The 19,605-nt window shown below is 35.9% G+C and overlaps 1 protein-coding gene across 3 annotated transcripts in view; it reads right to left on the bottom strand.

The window, feature by feature from the left end:
• Pdgfd (platelet derived growth factor D) overlaps window positions 1–19,605 on the bottom strand; it is a 226,231-nt gene that overhangs the window by 18,300 nt on the left and 188,326 nt on the right. For 2 of the 3 annotated variants that reach the window (XM_076843822.1, XM_076843824.1), the window contains exons 4-5: window positions 11,149–11,211; window positions 6,225–6,423 (exon numbers count right to left, since the gene is read on the bottom strand). In XM_076843822.1, coding sequence (XP_076699937.1) covers window positions 6,225–6,423; window positions 11,149–11,211 — 262 coding nt within the window. The remainder of the gene's footprint in view (window positions 1–6,224; window positions 6,424–11,148; window positions 11,212–19,605) is intronic. The other variant, XM_076843825.1, reaches the window with a different exon arrangement.

Genomic DNA, 19,605 nt, shown 5'->3' with positions numbered 1-19,605 from the left:
GATCAAGGGAAGGAAGGTCATGGCCACCTTGATTTACATCACAACGTGATAATATGGGTGTTCACGTAAATTTCATGGGACTTAACACTGTTCTTTGCATGTAAAGATACTTGAGCCAGATTTCTCAACCCCAGCAGTTCTTGCATGTGTGTGCACTGTAGGACCAGGGCAGTGTCCTTCACTCAGTGGGTCACAGAGCAAAAGGATTTTATACTGGTATCCCCTTGCTTCACAGAAAACCTGGTTACAGAAGATACAAGGCACACGCATTCACTTTTAATAAGAACTGCTGTTCTCCCACACACTAAAAGTGACCTACGTCTTCCCTCTGCCAAGTGATATTTCCCATCAATCTACATGTGGACATAGATATGCCTAGATGGGAAGGAGAACTCTGATGAAATGTTGGGTTAGGATAGTCCCAAAGATGGACAATCTCCTCAAGGAGAAAAGAGAGGAGACACTCAGAATAGAAGGGAAATGGCCTTGTACCTTTGGTGAGATTTTCTTCAAATACTGTGAGTGTGTGCCTTCCTAGACACATGCAACATCATAAAAACAAGATGGTTTTATTAATGTTTACTTGGACACTGAGTGAGTGGGGAATCTAGATACTTAAAAATCATATGGGTCATAAATACTGGCTAAAGAATAAGGGGAAAAACGGATGCCAGAAAGTTTCTGTGTAAATAATATCCCAGAAAAGTTTAGTACTTGGCAATAATTTTGTAAACTTTTAATGAGTGTACTGATTATGCAGATACTTAAAAATGACAAAATTTGGATACAATGTATGAGGTTCCCCAGATTACTGATGATTATCTTAAAGCCTTAAACAGAAGAGAGCAGAGGAGTTCAGAGAAATATCTTGGTTCTCTGCAGAGTTTTGCAAGCAAATAATAATAATAGTAGCTGTCATTTATCAAGGTCCCATCAAGTGTGAGATATTCTGTTATTATCTACTCCTAACACAATTTTGTAAAGTGTTTATGATTATAGCCATTTTTTAAAATGCAGAAAACAAAGGAGGTCTGTGACTTCTACAAAGCTACTACTTTAGGATTTGCGTTAGAATTTTATTACAAGTTTGCTTGACTTTCAAGTCCATGATCTTTGCACCACAGCATTCTTCTTTCTTTTGCTCCATTTATGTCAAATTTATGTAAACAACTCTAATATTCCTAAAACTTGATGCATAACACATGGGTTCAGGAAACCCCATGAAGCTAACCCTATTTCAATAATAAAAATTAGAAATATAAATCCACTGTGATTTGGTGTCCCCAATACCTCTGCCTGTTTAATTTAAAGAGAGGCAGCTGCAGAGGGCTGACATCTCAAGACTGATTTAGCCAATTCATAACTGGTATCAGTCAAGGGATTTTGGAAAGTTCTCATGCATGTATCAAATAAGAAGAGAAAGTTATAAGAATTCAATTTCTTTTTTTCCTCAATATCTTTTTAGTTGTAGGTGGACACAATGCCTTTATTTTTATTTATTTATTTCTATGTGGTGCTGAGGATCGAACTCAGTAAGGCTACCTGTGCTAGGTGAGCACTCTATCACTGATCCACAACCCCAGCCCCAAGCAACCAATTTCTAAAACATATATATGCCTTAATATATTTTGAAATGATTTTCTATATTCTAAATCATTTTTAAAAAGCAAAACTTGTATTCATGTGGTAATCATGCAATGGCAAGAAAAAGAAACAACAGTACATTATTTTCTTTCTTCTTTTTCTTCTTCTTTTTTTTAAAGTATTCTGACCTAAAAGAATTCAGAAGCAATTTAAATCATATCTTGATATGAAACATATTTATGTCACTTATTCCTCAGCTTCTTATGTCAGTTATTGTTATTTACTTATAAATAATTTGCAAATTAGAGTCAAATGTTTTTGATCTTAGACCAAACTGTCATATGAAAAATAGCAGAATTGGTATTAGATCCTCAGAAATAGGGTAGTAACTGGAAACATCTAACCATTTAGAGTGCAAAATTCATACATCTCAGACCTCATTCATTGTTATTAATTGAATATCTAGAAGTCTACTACAATTAATATTAAAATATTGACTTTTTTAAAGAGTGGTGTACATCAATTTTAGCATTATACCTAAAAATGAAAATTATTTGAGAAATAATGCATGTCACTAATAACAATTTTGTTCATATTTTAATCACTACCTCTAAACTTGCTCCCCCCCTTGCCATTGTGTGTTGGATTTTCAATGGCAAACACACTTTCCATTCTAGAAAGCCAAGTTCTGGAATAAGCAAAGGAATAGGTTTCACACTGTTATCTACATAAATCACCTCCCAGTTACTGTCCACTCTAGTAAAGCTCAGGGCTGATTACTTCTTAATTTAGAAACATTGAAATTTTTGCAATGAGCTTGATGAAATATACACCGCCCCCAAGTTCATGTGTAGAGCTTCTAAGTGAATCATAGTTTAGCTTCAGTTCGAACTACAGGGCTCATGCCATGGCTTAGGTGGTAATTATACAGCTTCTAGAAAGAACATCCATATAATTTTACCTAATTTTGTGCAAATTTGCTATACTCATTAGCATACCCATTAGAAAAAGTAAATGAAACTTGAACTTCAAAAAGGATTTTTTTAAAAACTTTTGAGCATCTTTGATGTTAAAGCAGTAGGTTGAAATTATTGGCAAAAATTGGGTTTTGCAACTCAGTTATCTATAGATTGCAATTACATTTGCTGCCCTTCCCTCCATTACCCCCTAGGAAACTGAAAGCTGGATATATTAACTTGTTATATTATCTTCAGTCCAGAAGGTTTTATAGTCAAGTTTGAGCTTATCTGTTACTTGAGAATTTTATAAAATAGACCTTATGCATCAAATTTCTAGCTTAACATTGTTTTCTCTCTCCTCCCCAAACTCTTACTCTCCTCTTGTTTCTCATTTTCAACTCTCAAAGAGAACTAAAACCTATCATTAATGCTCTCTTCTATCAAGGGAAAAAACCAGAAGCAAAATACAAAATTTAATTTCAAAACATTAACTCTTTCTGGTTATTGTGCAAGTTCTTTACCCAATGTGATCTTATTTCATGGTTTATAAATCTCTGTGTTTTATATATTCACATTCAAGTGTCTTAGAATCCTGCTCTTCAGAATTATGAAAAAAATGCCAGTTTTGATCTGTCTGGGCAAATCAAAATAAAAAACGCTCACCAGATTAATAAATGACAAGCGTGTTTCTGCACGACATCACTAAGCCGTGATATTAACAGCAGGGAAGGTTTGGAGATCCTATGCGGCTCGTGTTGTAGCTGACATCTGATGGGTTCCCATTATTCATAGCTGTTTTTCTGTTTCACTTTATTCACTGTTCCCTTCTTCAAATATTAGGACACAAGCCATAAAGTTTGTATTTTTAAGTTCTAAAAGCAGAAAAGACTAGCTGAAATATTAAACCTGGCTTCCCTGGCTTTTGTGATACACACAGGTGGTTCATCATTAGAAGAATGATAAACAAATCAGCACATTTATACAAATGCAGAAACTTGGCAGGATTAAATGAAATGGTACAAATCTGCCTTCAGGGCATTTTAAACAAATGATTAAGAAGTGAAACCTAAGCCAACTGGGGAGAGAGATGATATTTACTCTATCACAAACATCAAGTCGAATGTCACCTTGAATGTTCTTACAAGGTTATTTCAATAACCAAAGGTATTCTTAATGAAACTACATTCCTTGGCCTATGGGGTGGATTCCTGTAAACTTTAGAAATACACTGGGTTGATGGTAGAGTTCAGTGGTGGAGCACTAGTTTGGCCTGAACAAGGTCCTGGGTTTGATCCCTACTGTCTCTTGTCTCTGTCTCTCTGTCTCTCTCTCTCTCTCTCTCTCACACACACACACACACACACACTATATATATATATGTGTGTGTGTGTGTATATACATATTATATATATGTATATACATACACACATACATTTTATATATATGATGTTAATTATATATAAATATATATATTATATATATTAATTCTATTATATATATATATTAATTCTATTTATTAATTTCTAAAATACCGGGTCTCTTAATACTGGATGCCTCAAAATATTTATAAATAGAATTAACATTCCTGCCCCAACTTCCAGAGAGTCTTGAGTTCTTGTGCCTGAGGTGAGCAGGTATCTGTATCTCTTTAGTGTTCCTTATATGATTGAAGTATTCAGTCAGAGTTAAGACCCATAGGAGGTCCTGGGATCACATATTCCCTTAGAGAAAATGCAAAGGTAGAATAACAAGGCAGCAATAGGATATAGAGGGTGGTGTGTCACAGAGCTCCTAACTGTCTGGGCAGGGTAGAGGAGCATCAGAAAGACAGGAGAGATAAGGAGGGTTTCCTCAAGAAAATGCAGTGGTTAAGATGCTTAAAGAAAGAGTTGGATCTCATTATTGTTGAATAACCTTTTTTTTTTTGGATACTGGAGATTGAACCTAGAGGTGCTTAACCATTGAACCACATCCTCAGCCTTTTTTAAAAAAATTTTTTGTAGTTGTATATGGACAGAATGCTTTTATTTTATTTTTTATTTTTATGTGGCGCTAAGGCTTAAACCTAGTGCCTTACATGTGCTAGGCAAATGCTGTTCCACTGAGCTACAGCCTCAGCACCTCTCAGCCTTTTTGCATTTTATTTAGAGATGGGGTCTCACTGAGTTGCTTAAGGCCTTGGTAAGATGTTGAGGCTTGCTTTGAACTCTCAAATCCTCCTGCCTCAGCCTCCCGAGCCACTGAATTACAGGCGTGCGCCACCGTGCCTGGCTGTCCAATAACATTTTAAATATTTTTCCTGGGGTTTTCAAAACATGAGAATATTTTACTTTCCTTCAAGTTGACATAGTAGAGGCCCCAATATACCATGCCTTACAGAGAAACAATTTTTGCTTTGAATTGAATCCAATCTGAGCTCTGAGGAGGTTCATTTTGAGGGTCACAGTGATCTGCACATGGCATATCTCCATAACATCAGGGCCCCTGCGACTCTTTTGTCCCCTTTAACTGTGGATTTTAAGTATAAAGGATTTATAACCTAAGTTATGAACAGAAAGCCCTGGCAGGAGTTTACTGGTCATATTGGCTCAAATGTTCTTATTGGTTACGTTAAAGCAACCCAGGTTCAGTTCTTAAAAGTACCCTTGATATTACAAAGTATGGGAAATAAGCCATATCTTAGCTAAACATCTTCACATCTAATGATGCAAGCCAGCCTTGTGAGACTCGTTAGTTTAAATTTTAATAACAAATTTTATCAAATAAAGCAAAGATAGAACAGACTAGAAATTAGAGTTTTATTCAGCCAGAGGTCATTTATGTCATTTCTATATTAATTTGAGTAATACATTCAAATAAACATTCTTTTCCTAAGATCATATCACTTAGACATTTATTTTTAGAGTTCTAGTATTATTGTTTTAACTCAAGATGTTTTCTCTGCCTGAATGTTTCCCTCTCTTTTCTCTTCATTCTATTTTGCTGAAACTTCCCATTGAACATATGCTCCTCCAAACTATCCCATGCCTTCTTTTCCTTTCACTTGGGACATTTACCTTTCATGTATGTGAACTACCTTGGTACTAAGAACACAGTAGATCTTGACTAAATAAATAAATAAAATGTTTGGAATGGACCCCACATATATCACATGCATAAAGTTAAAATTTTTCCAACTGAGCTTTGGCCAGGGTTTTAACAGGTTACTCCCCTGCCAATGACGACAGTTCTGGATAATGCCAACCCTCATCTCTGACAGAAGGGCACAGTACGTTATTGCAGAAGCACAGCCAAGTGGGGAAGAGACCAGGATGCTCACTTTTCTTCCCGATGTTAACTAGCCATGCATGCAATCTTGACAAGTTATTTGCTTCCCCTGACTCTGGTTGCCTCAATTGTAAAATCAGGGCTAGTAATGCCTTATTTATCAAGAAGCAAGAAGCCTAAATGTTTTTCATAAGGACTCCAAACTATTACAGATCTTTGAATCAAACCAGTTTTATCATATACAAATACAATTTGAGCATAATACAGAACTTCATTTGAAAAACATATGTGTGATAATGAATTGACTGCAATCATGTATTTAAAATGAATTAAATATGTCACATCACTAATTCTCACTTATTGTTAACACTTCTATCCCCCCTTAGGAAGAACCCCCAAGCCTCTGTTTCTTACCTTTTGATTTCCGTTCATGGTATGACCTGCCTCGATAATGAGAAGTGTCCAAATACAAATTCTCAAGATCGTCTTGCCATGACTCTGGATTAAAGTGCTTGAGCAGATCTTCCACAGTATCAAATTCTGCAACTTTTTTGTCCAAAGCCTCCACAGTGAGAGCAGAGTCCTTTACAGATGAAGAGCGATAGGATACCCCCTAAGAGTGACACACAGTTCAGTGTACTCAGAAAAAGTCCAATGATGTGAAATTCAACACTTATACAGCTATATGGAAGGAACATATACAGGCTCATGGTTATAATACATCATTTGTATAAATAACATGCAAAAGCAATCTGGCACCATCATGTCTACTCTAAAATAAGAGCAATTAATTGGTAAAAGACAGTCATTCAATTTTTGGAAATCAGAGCTAAGCTGATCATAGAACTTCTAGTTCATTTGAACTGTAATCACTTACAAAGATATAGGCTGTGTGGAAATATAAAAGTTAAGTCATCAAACTTCTTGGTTCAAGGTCCCTAGTCATCCATATATCAACTAATAATGGTGAGAATTATAATTCTGAACTCCATCCAAGCAAGTTTTCTTAATTCATTCTATTCTCCCACACTTAGCCTCTGCCCCAGGTCACCTAGCTTTACAGATATTGTGTGAGCATTGTTTCACTAGACTCTAGGGATATTTTGATAAAATTTTTCACTTTAACCAATTTATTTACTGTCAACAGGATAATTAGCCATGCAACTCTCTTGACTGACAAGTGCAAGATTCACAGGGAAAACTTATTAAAAGGGGAAAAAAAGTGCTGTGGCTTGCTAGTGATCTCAGTTGTCATTAAAAAATTCCTGAATATTCTTTAAATGAGGAATATAGCACCACTGGAAGACTGGAAAGGATTATATATTTTGCCATGGAAATAAAACATCCCCACATAAGGTTTCCAAGCACTTACTTCACTAACCCTTGTACAATCTGGAGGTAAATGAGCCATGATTCAAACATCTCTGTAAAAATTCATGACCCATTAACAGGGAAATAGAAAGCACACAGCCTCAAATGATTTCTAAATGTCTTTAAAGAAACTGCCAAACAAATAAGATCCCCTAAGGGCAAATAGCTCTTATCACTAAGGGAGAATGGAAATTAATGAAAACTTGCTTTCCTGAAACTTAACTGCAGTGTCCTATCAAGAAATAATATGCACTATAGAGTCTCAGATAGCCAACCTCTCAAATTATATTCTCACTCTCAGGCCACGTTTCCTTTCTTTAACCACTCAAAGTCCAAAGGCTGATAAGTGATTTGACGAACCTGAAAGCATTAATCTACCATGAGTATAACACAAAAGCAGTTTTTAAAGATGCCCTGCAGGTAAAAGGAAGTGGGGGCAGAACTGGGGAGTAGGATAGAAGGCATGAGATGGTTTGGTGACTGTGTTGGCCAGATTGGGACAGTCTTGATGGTGGTGGTTGTTTTTTACTTAGAGAAAGCATATATCTGACGACTTTCAGTAAGCCCTGTCACAGTAACTAGACATTCTAATCCTAGACCAACTTTTTCTGCCATGCTACTTTCATTACTTGCATATGAGTCCACTCTATATTCTGCCCAGGCATGTTCAGATAATCACTTATCTTTGTCATAAGTTACTGAAGAGTTTAGAGATTTGTTAATAGTTCTACCCAAGATAAAGACACCTTCTATAGTCATCTTGTTGATATGACTCTCATCTGGGTGCCACCATATTTGTTCCTTCTGTTTTTGATAGGTGGTTCTGTTCTTAACTCTTTAATCTAGCGCTCTCTCTCTCTCTCTCTGTTTGTGTGTGTGTGGTATGTGTGTGTGTGTGGGGGGGGTTAGCCTTGATGGAAGCACCTAATTTCTGTCTTTCCAACTCTCTTGATACTACATGCTAAGGGTAGATAACACTTACAATGCCGAGGAGTCCTCATCCAACTCATGTTGTTCTAGATAATTTAGTCTATTTGATTCATACTTAACAGATGATTTATAATTAGCCTTGTATGAAAAAATTCGAGTGTAGGAGTCCAAAACTCAAAATGAGCTGACCAAAATTAGGAGCATGATAACACACAAAAGCTTTGAAATTAAAATGCTTTCCTCTGTTTTGAAATAAAAGTTGGGATACAAATCAAGTCATTTCCACAAATGTGAAAGCTTCTTGTAACAGCTCTGGGGAAAACAGCTGCAAGGAGTATTCTGGGACAGCCCTTAATAGTGCCTGCAGTATAGTGTGCACCTAGATATTGAAGAGAAAACTCCGAAGTTACTCTCAGTCCCTGAGGGGGAGAGGGAAGTCTAATCTCTTCTAATATTAACCTGAAGAGCAAATCCACACCATAGGTAAAATACAAATTTGTCCTTATAGATGAGATGTTTTCAAGTTTTAACTTGGGGTAGTTGATGGACACCGTGATGATAGTTAAGAAAATATTTATGAGTCATTAGGGGAGCTAATGAACACACAAGAATATTTGTTTCTGAAGTAAATATTTAAAAACTATTTTTGAGATAAAGAGCCAATTGGGTGTGCCTCCTTCAGCTGCACTATACATTTAATCTCATTCAGTGTTCGTTATATATTAAAAAAAAATCCTTTCTAAAGTTAATCAAATTCCTTTAAAATTATAACAATTTGTGAAGAATACTCTGTAAACTCTTTTAAACAAAAACAAAGTTGGTTTATATAAAACTTAATGAGAGGTCTAATAACCCTTGATCCTACTCCAGGAGGTTCTTGAAAACTAGGTTATTAAAAAAACAAAAAAGCTATTTCTTTTTTGATCTTCCAACAGGGCCAAGCAACACCCTGATTTATAGTTCAAGCCAGAAATTTCCACTGGATAGGGGCTCAGGGATAAACTTTCTCAGATATTCAAACAGAGGAGCAACCCCTCTTTCTGAGTACCTGTGCTACAGTTTGGATCTTGAATGTTCCTATTATGGTTTAGATATTAGATGTCCCCCAAAAGCTCACATGTGAGACAATGCAAGAATGTCTGTAGGTGAAATGATTGGATTATAAGAACCTTAACCTAATCAGTGCATTAATCTGCAGACAAGGATTAAATGAGTGAAAACTGTAGGTGAGTAGGGTGTGACTGGAGGAGGTGGGTCACTGGGGACATGTCCCTAGGGTTCATATTTTATTCATGGTGAGGGAAACACTCTGCTTCCTGCTGGCCATGTTCGGAGACACTTTCCTCTACCACACTCTTTCTCCTTGATGCTCTTCTTCATCTCACGCCCCAAGGATTGGAGTCAGCTCTCTATGGTGAGACCTCTGAAACCATGAGCCCCCAAATAAACTTTTCCTCCTCTAAAATTATTCTCATCAGGTGTTTTGGTCCGCAGTGAAAAAGCTGGACTAGAATAGTTCCCCATATGTTAAAGGTGGCCCCCAAGGGTGGTGCTGTTGGGAAATGGTGGAGTCTTTAGGAACTGAGGTCCTTAGATTGTTGGAGATCTGCCCCTGAAGGGGACCGTGGAAATCCAACTCCTCCTCTTCCCTTCTTTTGCTTCCTGGCTATGAGGTGAGTGGTTTTACTCTGTCATGAGCTCCACCATGATGCTTGCTCCAGGCTCAAAGCAGTAGAGACAAATGATCAAAGACTAGGACCTCCAAAACTGAGAGCCAGGCATTTTATTACAGTGCTGAGAAAAACGACTACCACAACCTGGATTATCCTTAATTAGTTAAACCTCCTTTAAAGTGTAATTCTGCACGTGGTAGAGGAATAATTGGAAAACTCTGAGCTATTATGCATAAGATGCTTGAGAAGCTGGAAGATCCCTTGATACTCAACTTCGTTGTTAAAGCTGATGCTGGCATTTACCTTGAGTTATCAGCCTCAGGCTGCCACTGCCCAGCCCTTCTGCTTAGCTTTATTCTATTCTGATTTTCACCCATCTGACAATGATCACATACTCTGAACTAGGTTCAGATCATACATTCCGGAATGTTCAAAGCAAACTAATAAAACATTCAGACCACCATCTGAGACCTCACTGATCTCTTGAACAGATGATGTTCTATCTAGTTCAGCAGCCAAACCGGGTGAACTAGAGTCACAGAATCCATAGCTGAAGAAATCCTGCCACATGAGTGAATTTAAGAAAATCCTCAAAAGAGAGTATATCAGTGTTGAAAAACAAATCAAGCCTGATTTGGCCACATGGACCCACTTCCTTTCTCCATGTTCCTGACCTTTATATGAACAACTGCATTTATTACATTGTGTTTTGTTGGTACATAGGTACTACATGTAAGATCGGTGAAAACAAGTTCTGCTTTTTCTGTGCAGAGTAGATAAGGATACAGAAAACTGAGAAATGACTAAATTTGGAGGAAAAAGAAAAGAGGTGTGAACCATTTTACAGCCTCGGGGTGAGTTACGTTTTATATCCAAGTCAAATAGAATACTGTATGCAGCTGATTTGTGAAACTACTCACCTGCTTACAGTTATCTTACTGTAAACACTGGGATTTTTCAAGCCTGAAATGACCCTTGAAGTACAAAGGTTAACAGCTTCTCCTAAAATATTCAGAAAGCCATTTCAAAATTACCCACTTGAACTGGGGCCACAAATCACTTGGAGAAGTCTGAACAGTCATTTTGTTGAAATGCTATTCTTTGAAATGGACAAATATTTAAGTCATTGTCTATTCCAAGTTCCTACAATGGTATATTGGCAATTCCTGAAAGTCTTTGTAAAAGCCCCAAAGCGGTGTCTGACAGAATGCATTCTAACCTGATCAAAATGGAAGAATATACCCTGCCTGAGATGCGATGTAGGGTCAAGCAACAGGTCCTTAATGCAGCTGGAGTCCTTCTGGACTTGACTTTAGCTGTTGCATCAGTTTCTTTCACTGGCAATGGATTAATAAATTACTTACCGAGTTCGAACTTGTGACCGATTCCCAGTTGGTGTCTGAGGCTTCTGCAGGTTGGAAATCTTTCTAGAAGGCAAAGGAGCATTCATGTGCATCAGTCAATCCTCTGTATAACTCATTATGTGCAGGGTTTCAACAACTTAGCATTCTGAATCTTCTTCCAAATAAGTGACAGCAGAAAAAGAACTACATTCTTAGTGAACAGGTCACAATTTTTCATCTGCTCACAAGAACCCTCCTCATTTAAGACATGAACAACTGTATCAACATTCTCTTGTAAGTATTAGTGAAAAAGAAAATGGTGCACACAAAAGCTCATATTTTTACTGGACCATCCACTGGTATGTGACCTCAGGTGACTTCCTTAACCTCTCTATCCTCCCCTTCTTCCTTTACAAAGGGTTGGTATGAAATGCTTAAACTTCAGGATTGTTTTGAGAATTGAATGTATTAATTATGCAATTATAGCTGGCACCTAATGAAGTGCCTAATAAAGAGTAATAATAATAATTATCATTATTGATGCTTGCTTGGTTTAAACTAGATTCTGCATCATGTTTAATCCTGCCTGCTGAGATAATCCACAATATGTCTGATATTTTCAAAGATAAACTAACTTCCATAAGCTATTCCTGACTCTTATAACCAAAGTAAGGAAGAAAGGAAGGGGGAAGAAAATGACTATGGGAGTGACCAAGTACTACCCACTGAAGGAAAGATAATCAACAACAGTTCTGAGAGGGTTGTCTCAGACAAGTCTGAATAAATTCAAGAGAGCAATGGATCTCTAAGTCAGAAGTTTCTCCCCAAAGGCAATCTTGTCTCCCATTTGTATGTAACTTTCATGAGAATTATTCAAGCACCAGTAAATTAAAAAAAAAAAAAACAACATATAAGAAGAACTGATTCTACCACCAGTCTGACCAGGGAGTTGGAAGAATTCAGAGATGATGCTGAGAAATACTCAGCCACTCAAATATGACAGCTTATTTACCTAAGTTTACTTACTAAGTGAGAGCAAAGTACCAGGTCTAAATTTCATTAACATTTTGAGAAGTTGGAAGTGCATTTGTTAATTGCTTATGATGAGACTGGTTTATATATAAATGTCTATGTCATAGAAAATTTTAGCTGCTTACCAACAGAGAACTGAGTCAAATATGGGGTTTGAGGAATGACTATACATTGAAAACTGACTAGATACTCGATATCATTATAAATAATCTCAACCTCAGGGAAATATGTCTCTGCACTCTGAAAAACATAATACATATTAAATGAACACTAAATTCTCATAGTGGAAGGATGTATATAAACAAACGAAGGTTAGCATTGATGAGTTTTCATAGTTAGGTGAGACTGAGAAGAAGAGCAAGCAGTCAATGGCTTTTCTATGTCTTGACAAGACTATATGAGGTAAGGATATATGCCAGGTAAATGAATTCATTTTTCATTATTATAACAAAAGATCTGAGGTATTTTATAAAGAAAAAAGGCTTATTTAATTCACAGCTCTGGATGCTAAAAGTCCAAGATTGGATAACTCCTTCTATTTGGCCTCCTGTGAAGGTCAAATGGCATATGGCATCATAATGGACACCTGTGCGTGAGAGAAATCACATGGCAAGACAGAAGACAGAGAAACTGAAGTCCCAAGAGAAATACATTATTCCCCCAGTGACATGAGGACCTCATAGTAGGCCCCAACTTTTAAAGGACTCACAACCTCTGGATACCACCACATTGAAGACCAAGTTTCCAACACTTGAGCCCTGGGGGGTCATATTCAAAACATGTTCAAGCCATAATACCAGTTGAGATAATGACATAAGCAATTCTTAAATCATATAATTTTCATTTTCACTGGATCATTTAATATTTGTTAATCATGTCCCATGTACTAGTGTGCTTTCTAAGCTAAGGTTGAATAATAAGGAAATAAGCAATTTCTGCCCAGAAGGAGTTAAAAATGTAAATATATGAACAGGTACAATAAGCTCATGCTCTGATACCAGTCTAATCCATATAATACAAAAGATCCACAGTTGTACTTCCATGAGGTGAGTTTGAAGACTTCACATACCAAACTGACTCTTTGAGTGGAGGCTTAAAAGGTATTAATAGATGAAATAAACAGGGGATAGAAAACTCAAAGAGAGAGAAATGTTAGATACTGTGAGAAATATATAAAGAAAAAGGAGCAAGTTCCTGGGGAAAGTTAATAATAGACTTGGAATGTTTCAGGTGTCTGTAGGATATTTAGGTAGAGATTCTCAGAAGGAGTTTTTTTTTTTTTTTTTTTTAATGAGGATTAACCGAATGAGAGAGAGATTTGAACTAGAGATCTGTAGATTAATTATCAACACAAAAATGACAAAGCAAGTAATGGATTGTGTTGACTACATGTGAAAATCAGAAGCATGACATTTTTAAAAATCTTGGATCTGGAAATAGGTGTAGGGCTATCTAGTCCAATCTCCTCATTTTAACAATAAGAAATTGGGTTCTCAGGTAGATGGCATGTTCTCATCATGTAGCCATCCTCTGGTCAAGCTAGAACCATCAATAGAAACTGTGTGGTGATTTTTCACATCCTTGCAGCTAGCATTGGAAACATTCTGGAGAAGGAATAATGGAACTGTATCCAAAGGAGGAGTCAACACAAGCACAGAAAAGCTATGAAGCAGAGGATTGGTGAATATTCTGTAAGGACATCATTTGAGATCTCAAAAGTAACTATGTTCTGTGACTCCGTTTTTTTTTTTTTTTTTTTGCATAGACACATGGTAAAACTATTTTGTTAAACTTTTTTTTTTCAAGTGTAAAAGGTCTTTCATATTCAAGTTCCTAGACAAATATTACAAAACAACTTTTAGCTTCTTTACTGTCTGGGTTATAAGGTTTCAGCCAGAAACTTTAATAGGAACAAATGATAAAGGATTTCATTAAATCCCACATAAAATTTAACTTTATCTTCTCCTAGTAACATGAATATTAGACATTTAAAAGCAACCAACTTTCTTTTATGTTACTTCAAAAGTTTGCCATCATTTATAAGTGACATATTTGAAATGGGCTTGTAAAAGGGAACTATGTCCCATAAAAAATGTGATTTGAAACCTCCAAGATTTTAGCCCTAAAAGCAGAATCTCAGCACAGGGAGGAATATAATGATTTTACTTTCTAAATATATCCTCAATGTGGTCATTTCTCGTCTCTTCCATCACAACCTCCTAAGTCTATGATATCGGCAAGAATCCCAAAACCCTGTTAGCTTTTGCCATAAGTCCATACTCCTCATAGCAGCCAGAATAATCTTCTTGAATGCTAAATCAATCATATCTGTCTTCTGCTTAAAACCCTCAAGTAGCTTTCCATTGTACGTAGTATCTGTCCTTGTAAGATCTGACCACTGCTTGCTTCTCTGGCCTCATCTCTAGTGTCCCACTATGATCTGATGTCCTACATCTCCCACTAATTCCACTCTGCTTACACTGGCCTTCCTAGAGTCCTTCATAGTGCTCCAAGCTTCCACTCCCCTTGGTTTTAATCTGCTGTTGTTCCCTCTGCCTGGATGTGCTTTCCCCCAAATGTTCCAAGGGTTGTCTCCTCATCATTTAACTATCTGCTCAAAATTTGTTCTCACATCTTTAGAGAATGTCCTTGAGCATTCCACTTAAAATACCCTCACCCTTGATCACTCTATCTACTTAACCTGCTTAAGTAGATTTCATTTAAACTATGGCTACCCATACTTTAAATGGTTTTATGTTTCCTTGTTGATTATCTCTTTCCCTATCTGGAATGGCAGAGACCTTATTCATTTATTTTCGACTTTAATCTCTATTTTCCTAGCTGAGTTTTGGGTATACTCTGTAATTCTTCTGGCTTACAGTGGTCACTTAGAATGGTCAGTAGTTCATAGACAGAGACCATTCTATGTCATGCTGTTTGTTATACATTTTAGGCATCATTCTGGTTAGATTGCTTGCTTTTTCAAGTTCTAAGCTAATAGAAGACTAACTTTTTCCCCCCATGGATGTTTTTAGCAAAGCATGTTCTTCTATCACGTTAAGAAATGCTAAAATAGAACAGTGAATAATCATTAAAAATGTGTCATAACAGCTCATCTTATAAAGAACACACTTCTGTTATTTGTTAAAGCAAACTCACATAAGTGCTTTAAAAGCCATGGCCTGCTCTTCTTAGGAGATAACTATTTGCTAAGAATTTGCTGTACATTGGCACTTGATTTCTTTATCCCCAGCTCTGGAATTACAGTATCTTCCATCTTAAAATTAAGGACCTGATAATTTGATTATTTTTTCCCCTGAGTCCATGTAGGAAATCTTAACACTTTGATGCTATGCATACCTTACTTTACCTTATGGATATCATCTAAGGAGTCCAGTGACCTCCTTAGAAAGATGAGCAGACTGAAGCTCAGAGATCAAATGAACTGCCCAGGATTCCCAAACGAATTACTACCAGAGTCAGGACTAGACTTTGCTATTGTGTACCTCGCAGTCCCATGCTCTTTCTAACTCAGCTAGCAACATAACATATCATTCTATAATTGCAGGTTTCTTAATCAGCTTTGCCTTAATCTAATAAGAATTAATTTACATCATTAAACATAATAATTTATCTTTAGTTTATGTCCTCACCTTAAAATGGCTCATAATTATATTTTGGCAGTGAAACTCATCATTTGGCAGTTGAAATGAGATTCACTCCCCCATTCTCTGCACTGTTATATTTGGAGTAGTTTTGAAACCATAGATATTATTCTCAGATATTTGCTTTTTAAATAGCTTAGTGTGCAGAGTTTGGCTTGTATGAAAAAAGGTTTTATGGACTAGAAAGTTGGGGAGGTATGTAAAAATAAAATCTTAAAATGCTGCATGAAAATACAGATAAATATTTATATAAATGTAGTTGGGAGGAAGAATTTCTAAGCAGCAATGTTAAAGTCAGAAAACACAAACATTGATACAACTTGCATATACAAAAGGTTGTATAAATCCAAAGGATATAAAAAATAAGATTAAAAGCATAATGACAAACCAATTCATAATGACAAAATAACATAGAGTCAATATCCTTAAAATAAAAGGAACTCTGATAAATCAAAAGGTGGTAACAGAGTATGTTCCATTTTGTACAACTTTACTAGGAAAATATATAGATAACTGATTGAAGCAGGACTGAAAACCTATGTACAAAAAATTGATATTAGTTAGACCTGAATGGTATGTAATTTTTATTTTCTTATTTTCATTTATGTGTTCTAAAGTTGTTATAATAAACATTTAGTTTTAATAAGAAACCAGTAAACTATTAAAACAACAATGAAAAAGAAACTGTGTCATCATTTACCCCTCAAAACCGTATCTCTTATATTATTATAACATCTATTGAGTGGTATCACCCATGTATTCCCTGCTAAAAAATAAAAGCCTTCTCTTAGAAATGCTTTTCACCAATTACTAAATGCAGTATCCAAAAACTTCAATGTAAATGGTTCTAGAATAAACAAAATTGGCTCCACCTAATGCAACACAAACTTTTAATGTCTTTAAAAACAGCTATGAAAATAAGTAATTAACTATCAACTGAGGGTTAGATAGGTATTTATTTGTCAGGCTGACAGAAAACAGTTGACCTACAGACTGAAATCAAATACAGCTGGGGATAAAATAACTGCAGGTAATTCATGTTTTCCATAACAATCCTTGCTCTTAAAGACTAAGATTCAAGTGGGAATTTCAATTTTCAGAGAGGATATTTTCAGGTAACCCTTCCTTGCTGCTGGTTACAATAGGCCCATCTCAGAAAAAGCAGGTGGTATATTACAAGCTAAGAAAAACACTCCATTCATTCCTTCACCAGTTCACACTGGCAAACATTCATTCATTAAGTGCCTGCAATGGATGTTCAAAGGAATCCCTCTTCTGTCCCTTCATAGTGGAGCTGGGGATGCTTGTCTTTGGAGACAGCTGTTGCTGGGCCAGTATTCCAAACATTTGGGATGATTAGTTGTACCACCTGTTCCTGGATCTCCCTGAGGACGGTTGTTCATTTTTATCCTAGGTGATTATGCTGCATGTGAGTAGATGAGCCATAAACTATTCATTGCAACAGAGATGTATTTCACCATAACTTAAAGAATATGCAGTTACGGGGAGGTTTTTAAAGTTCTCAAACAAAATAATCCTTAACCTACTAAGGACAACTTATTTTGAGAGAGTTTAAAAAGACATCTGTCAAGTGTGTTTTTCCTTATATTGAAAATTTTTCTCATTTGCATTTTATATGCATTTCTCAGAGACAGAAAAGAAATCTCTCTCCAAAATGTGTCTTTGCTTCTTGATTAAACTAATGCTTAGAGGTATTTCTTTTGGAATCTGAAAATACACATGGTGCGACCTGGTTTCATAGGACAATAATTAACAAACATCTACCAACATCTATTTTTTAAAAGAATTCTTTGTTCATGACATCCTGCTCTGTTTTTGACCCACTAAGGGAAATTAAAATAATGGTAAATTTGGAATCCTGTGTCCTGAGACAGCTCCACAGGGAGATCTTTTAGAACAAAAGCTTTTGAACTTCAGTACCTGAATTTCTGGCATGCAGTTCAAACAATATATGCAGAAATGATCATACATCAATGTCCTAATGTCTATATGGGTGGAATAAAGCAAATCAATCAGATTCTATGATCCAACCAAGCCTTTACAAGTATACTTTGTACAGAATCATCATAAAACCAGCTCTTCTATAAATGGTAAGGAAAAGGCCTTGGCAGGAGGCCAAGTGTTGTTGGTAAGAATATTTAATACAAAGATACCAAGAGTCCCAGAATCAATAACTAAAAAGAAATCAAAGAGCATCTTTCTAAGTCAGAGAATCTGCCTATAAATTTTAGTAAACTTTGATTCTTAGAGTTACTAGAAACCCAGGATATGAGGCTTCTGTGATTGGAAAAATGTCATTAATTAAATAAATATGGCTTTAATTATAAGTATCTTACAGAGATAAGACATGTTTTGAGATTTATAGTGATTTAAGAGTTAATTTCACAACTTTTCATTTATCTTTAGTGACAATGAAGTACCTCATTTCAAGCTAGAACTCTGATTCAACTAATCATTCATATAATCTTGATGCTAATGCCAAGCTATTTTTTAAAATTTTATTTTTAATCTTATTTTATGAGACAGGAACTTTATATTTGCTAGTTTCTGATTTTTTCAGACTGAACATAGTCTGGGGAGTTGCTCTCAATAATACTAAATGAATAAAGCAAACCCCAGCTTAGTGGATAAAGAAGAAAGTTTCTCCAGGGAGTCGAAAAGGGGTAATTAACCTGGAGGAGGTATGGGCACAATTCTCAAAGAAGAATCAAGGTGCACTTGCAGATAGAGGCATATCAGATAGAGACAGGGTGAACCATTGGCAAGCATTGTGTGTGTACCATAACTTGAGGACAACATGATGATCATGGAGAGAAGACATAAATGGTCAAGAAAGTTGTTTAAAGCCAATTTTTACCACATATAGCGAAGTCTTAGCAAGAGGCTGGACATAAAACTGTAGACTGCAAAATATGACTTTGTCAAAAGCTTCCATCAGGATCCAATAACAAAGATCAAATAAGAAGTGAACATTTTATGTACATTCTAGGAAATACTATCAAAGGTCGTCTCTTTACAATATGTTACTTAGAAGCTAGACACGAGTTTAAATTTTGTGAATGTTTCCTTAGTCTTTAAGAGAACTCTGTAATTATTTTGCAGTAATGTCTGTCATTCATTTGGCATAGATTTTGTACTGGGTACCACGTGAAAGACTTTCTGTACATTATCTAAGCCATGATTCTTAAACAGCTTTTAGAGACAAGGAAGCTCAGAGACAGGATGCTTAAGTAATTTGTCCTCAAGGAAGCATGCCTGGTTATTAAGAGGCCCTGCAGATACTCAAACCTGAGGCTGACTTTCTGTATTCTTTCATACTTGCTGAACTATTCCCCTCTTCATTTGTAAGGAATCGTTTTTATGAAGCAAACAACCCCCTTTGATTTGTGCTAAGTAAAGGTTTTCATAGATTTCTCAAATACATTTCAAAGAGAACATTTGGTTCAGTTCAACATGAGCCTGAGAATTATTAAAGATTATACTTTTGATATCATAAAGCTAATAGTCAAGACCATTTACACTACTAAGCTAAAATAGATGGCTAAGGAAATTAATCTGCTACCTTAGGAAAATTACAAGTTTAAAATGGAAAAAAGAAACACTGGCCTGATTTTATTTGCATTTTCATTTCCTTGTACTTAGCACAATGTCTGGTACATAATGAGTACTCTTTTTGTCTGTCTGTTTTATTTTTGTTATTTTAGTTGAAAAAGGAAATCTTGTTTCATTTTCAAAATTGAATGAAATTCAGAATTTATGA

Source organism: Callospermophilus lateralis, chromosome 2 (genome assembly GCF_048772815.1).
Source record: "Callospermophilus lateralis isolate mCalLat2 chromosome 2, mCalLat2.hap1, whole genome shotgun sequence".
Lineage (NCBI taxonomy): Eukaryota > Metazoa > Chordata > Mammalia > Rodentia > Sciuridae > Callospermophilus > Callospermophilus lateralis.
This window is presented reverse-complemented; position numbering and strand designations above follow the sequence as displayed.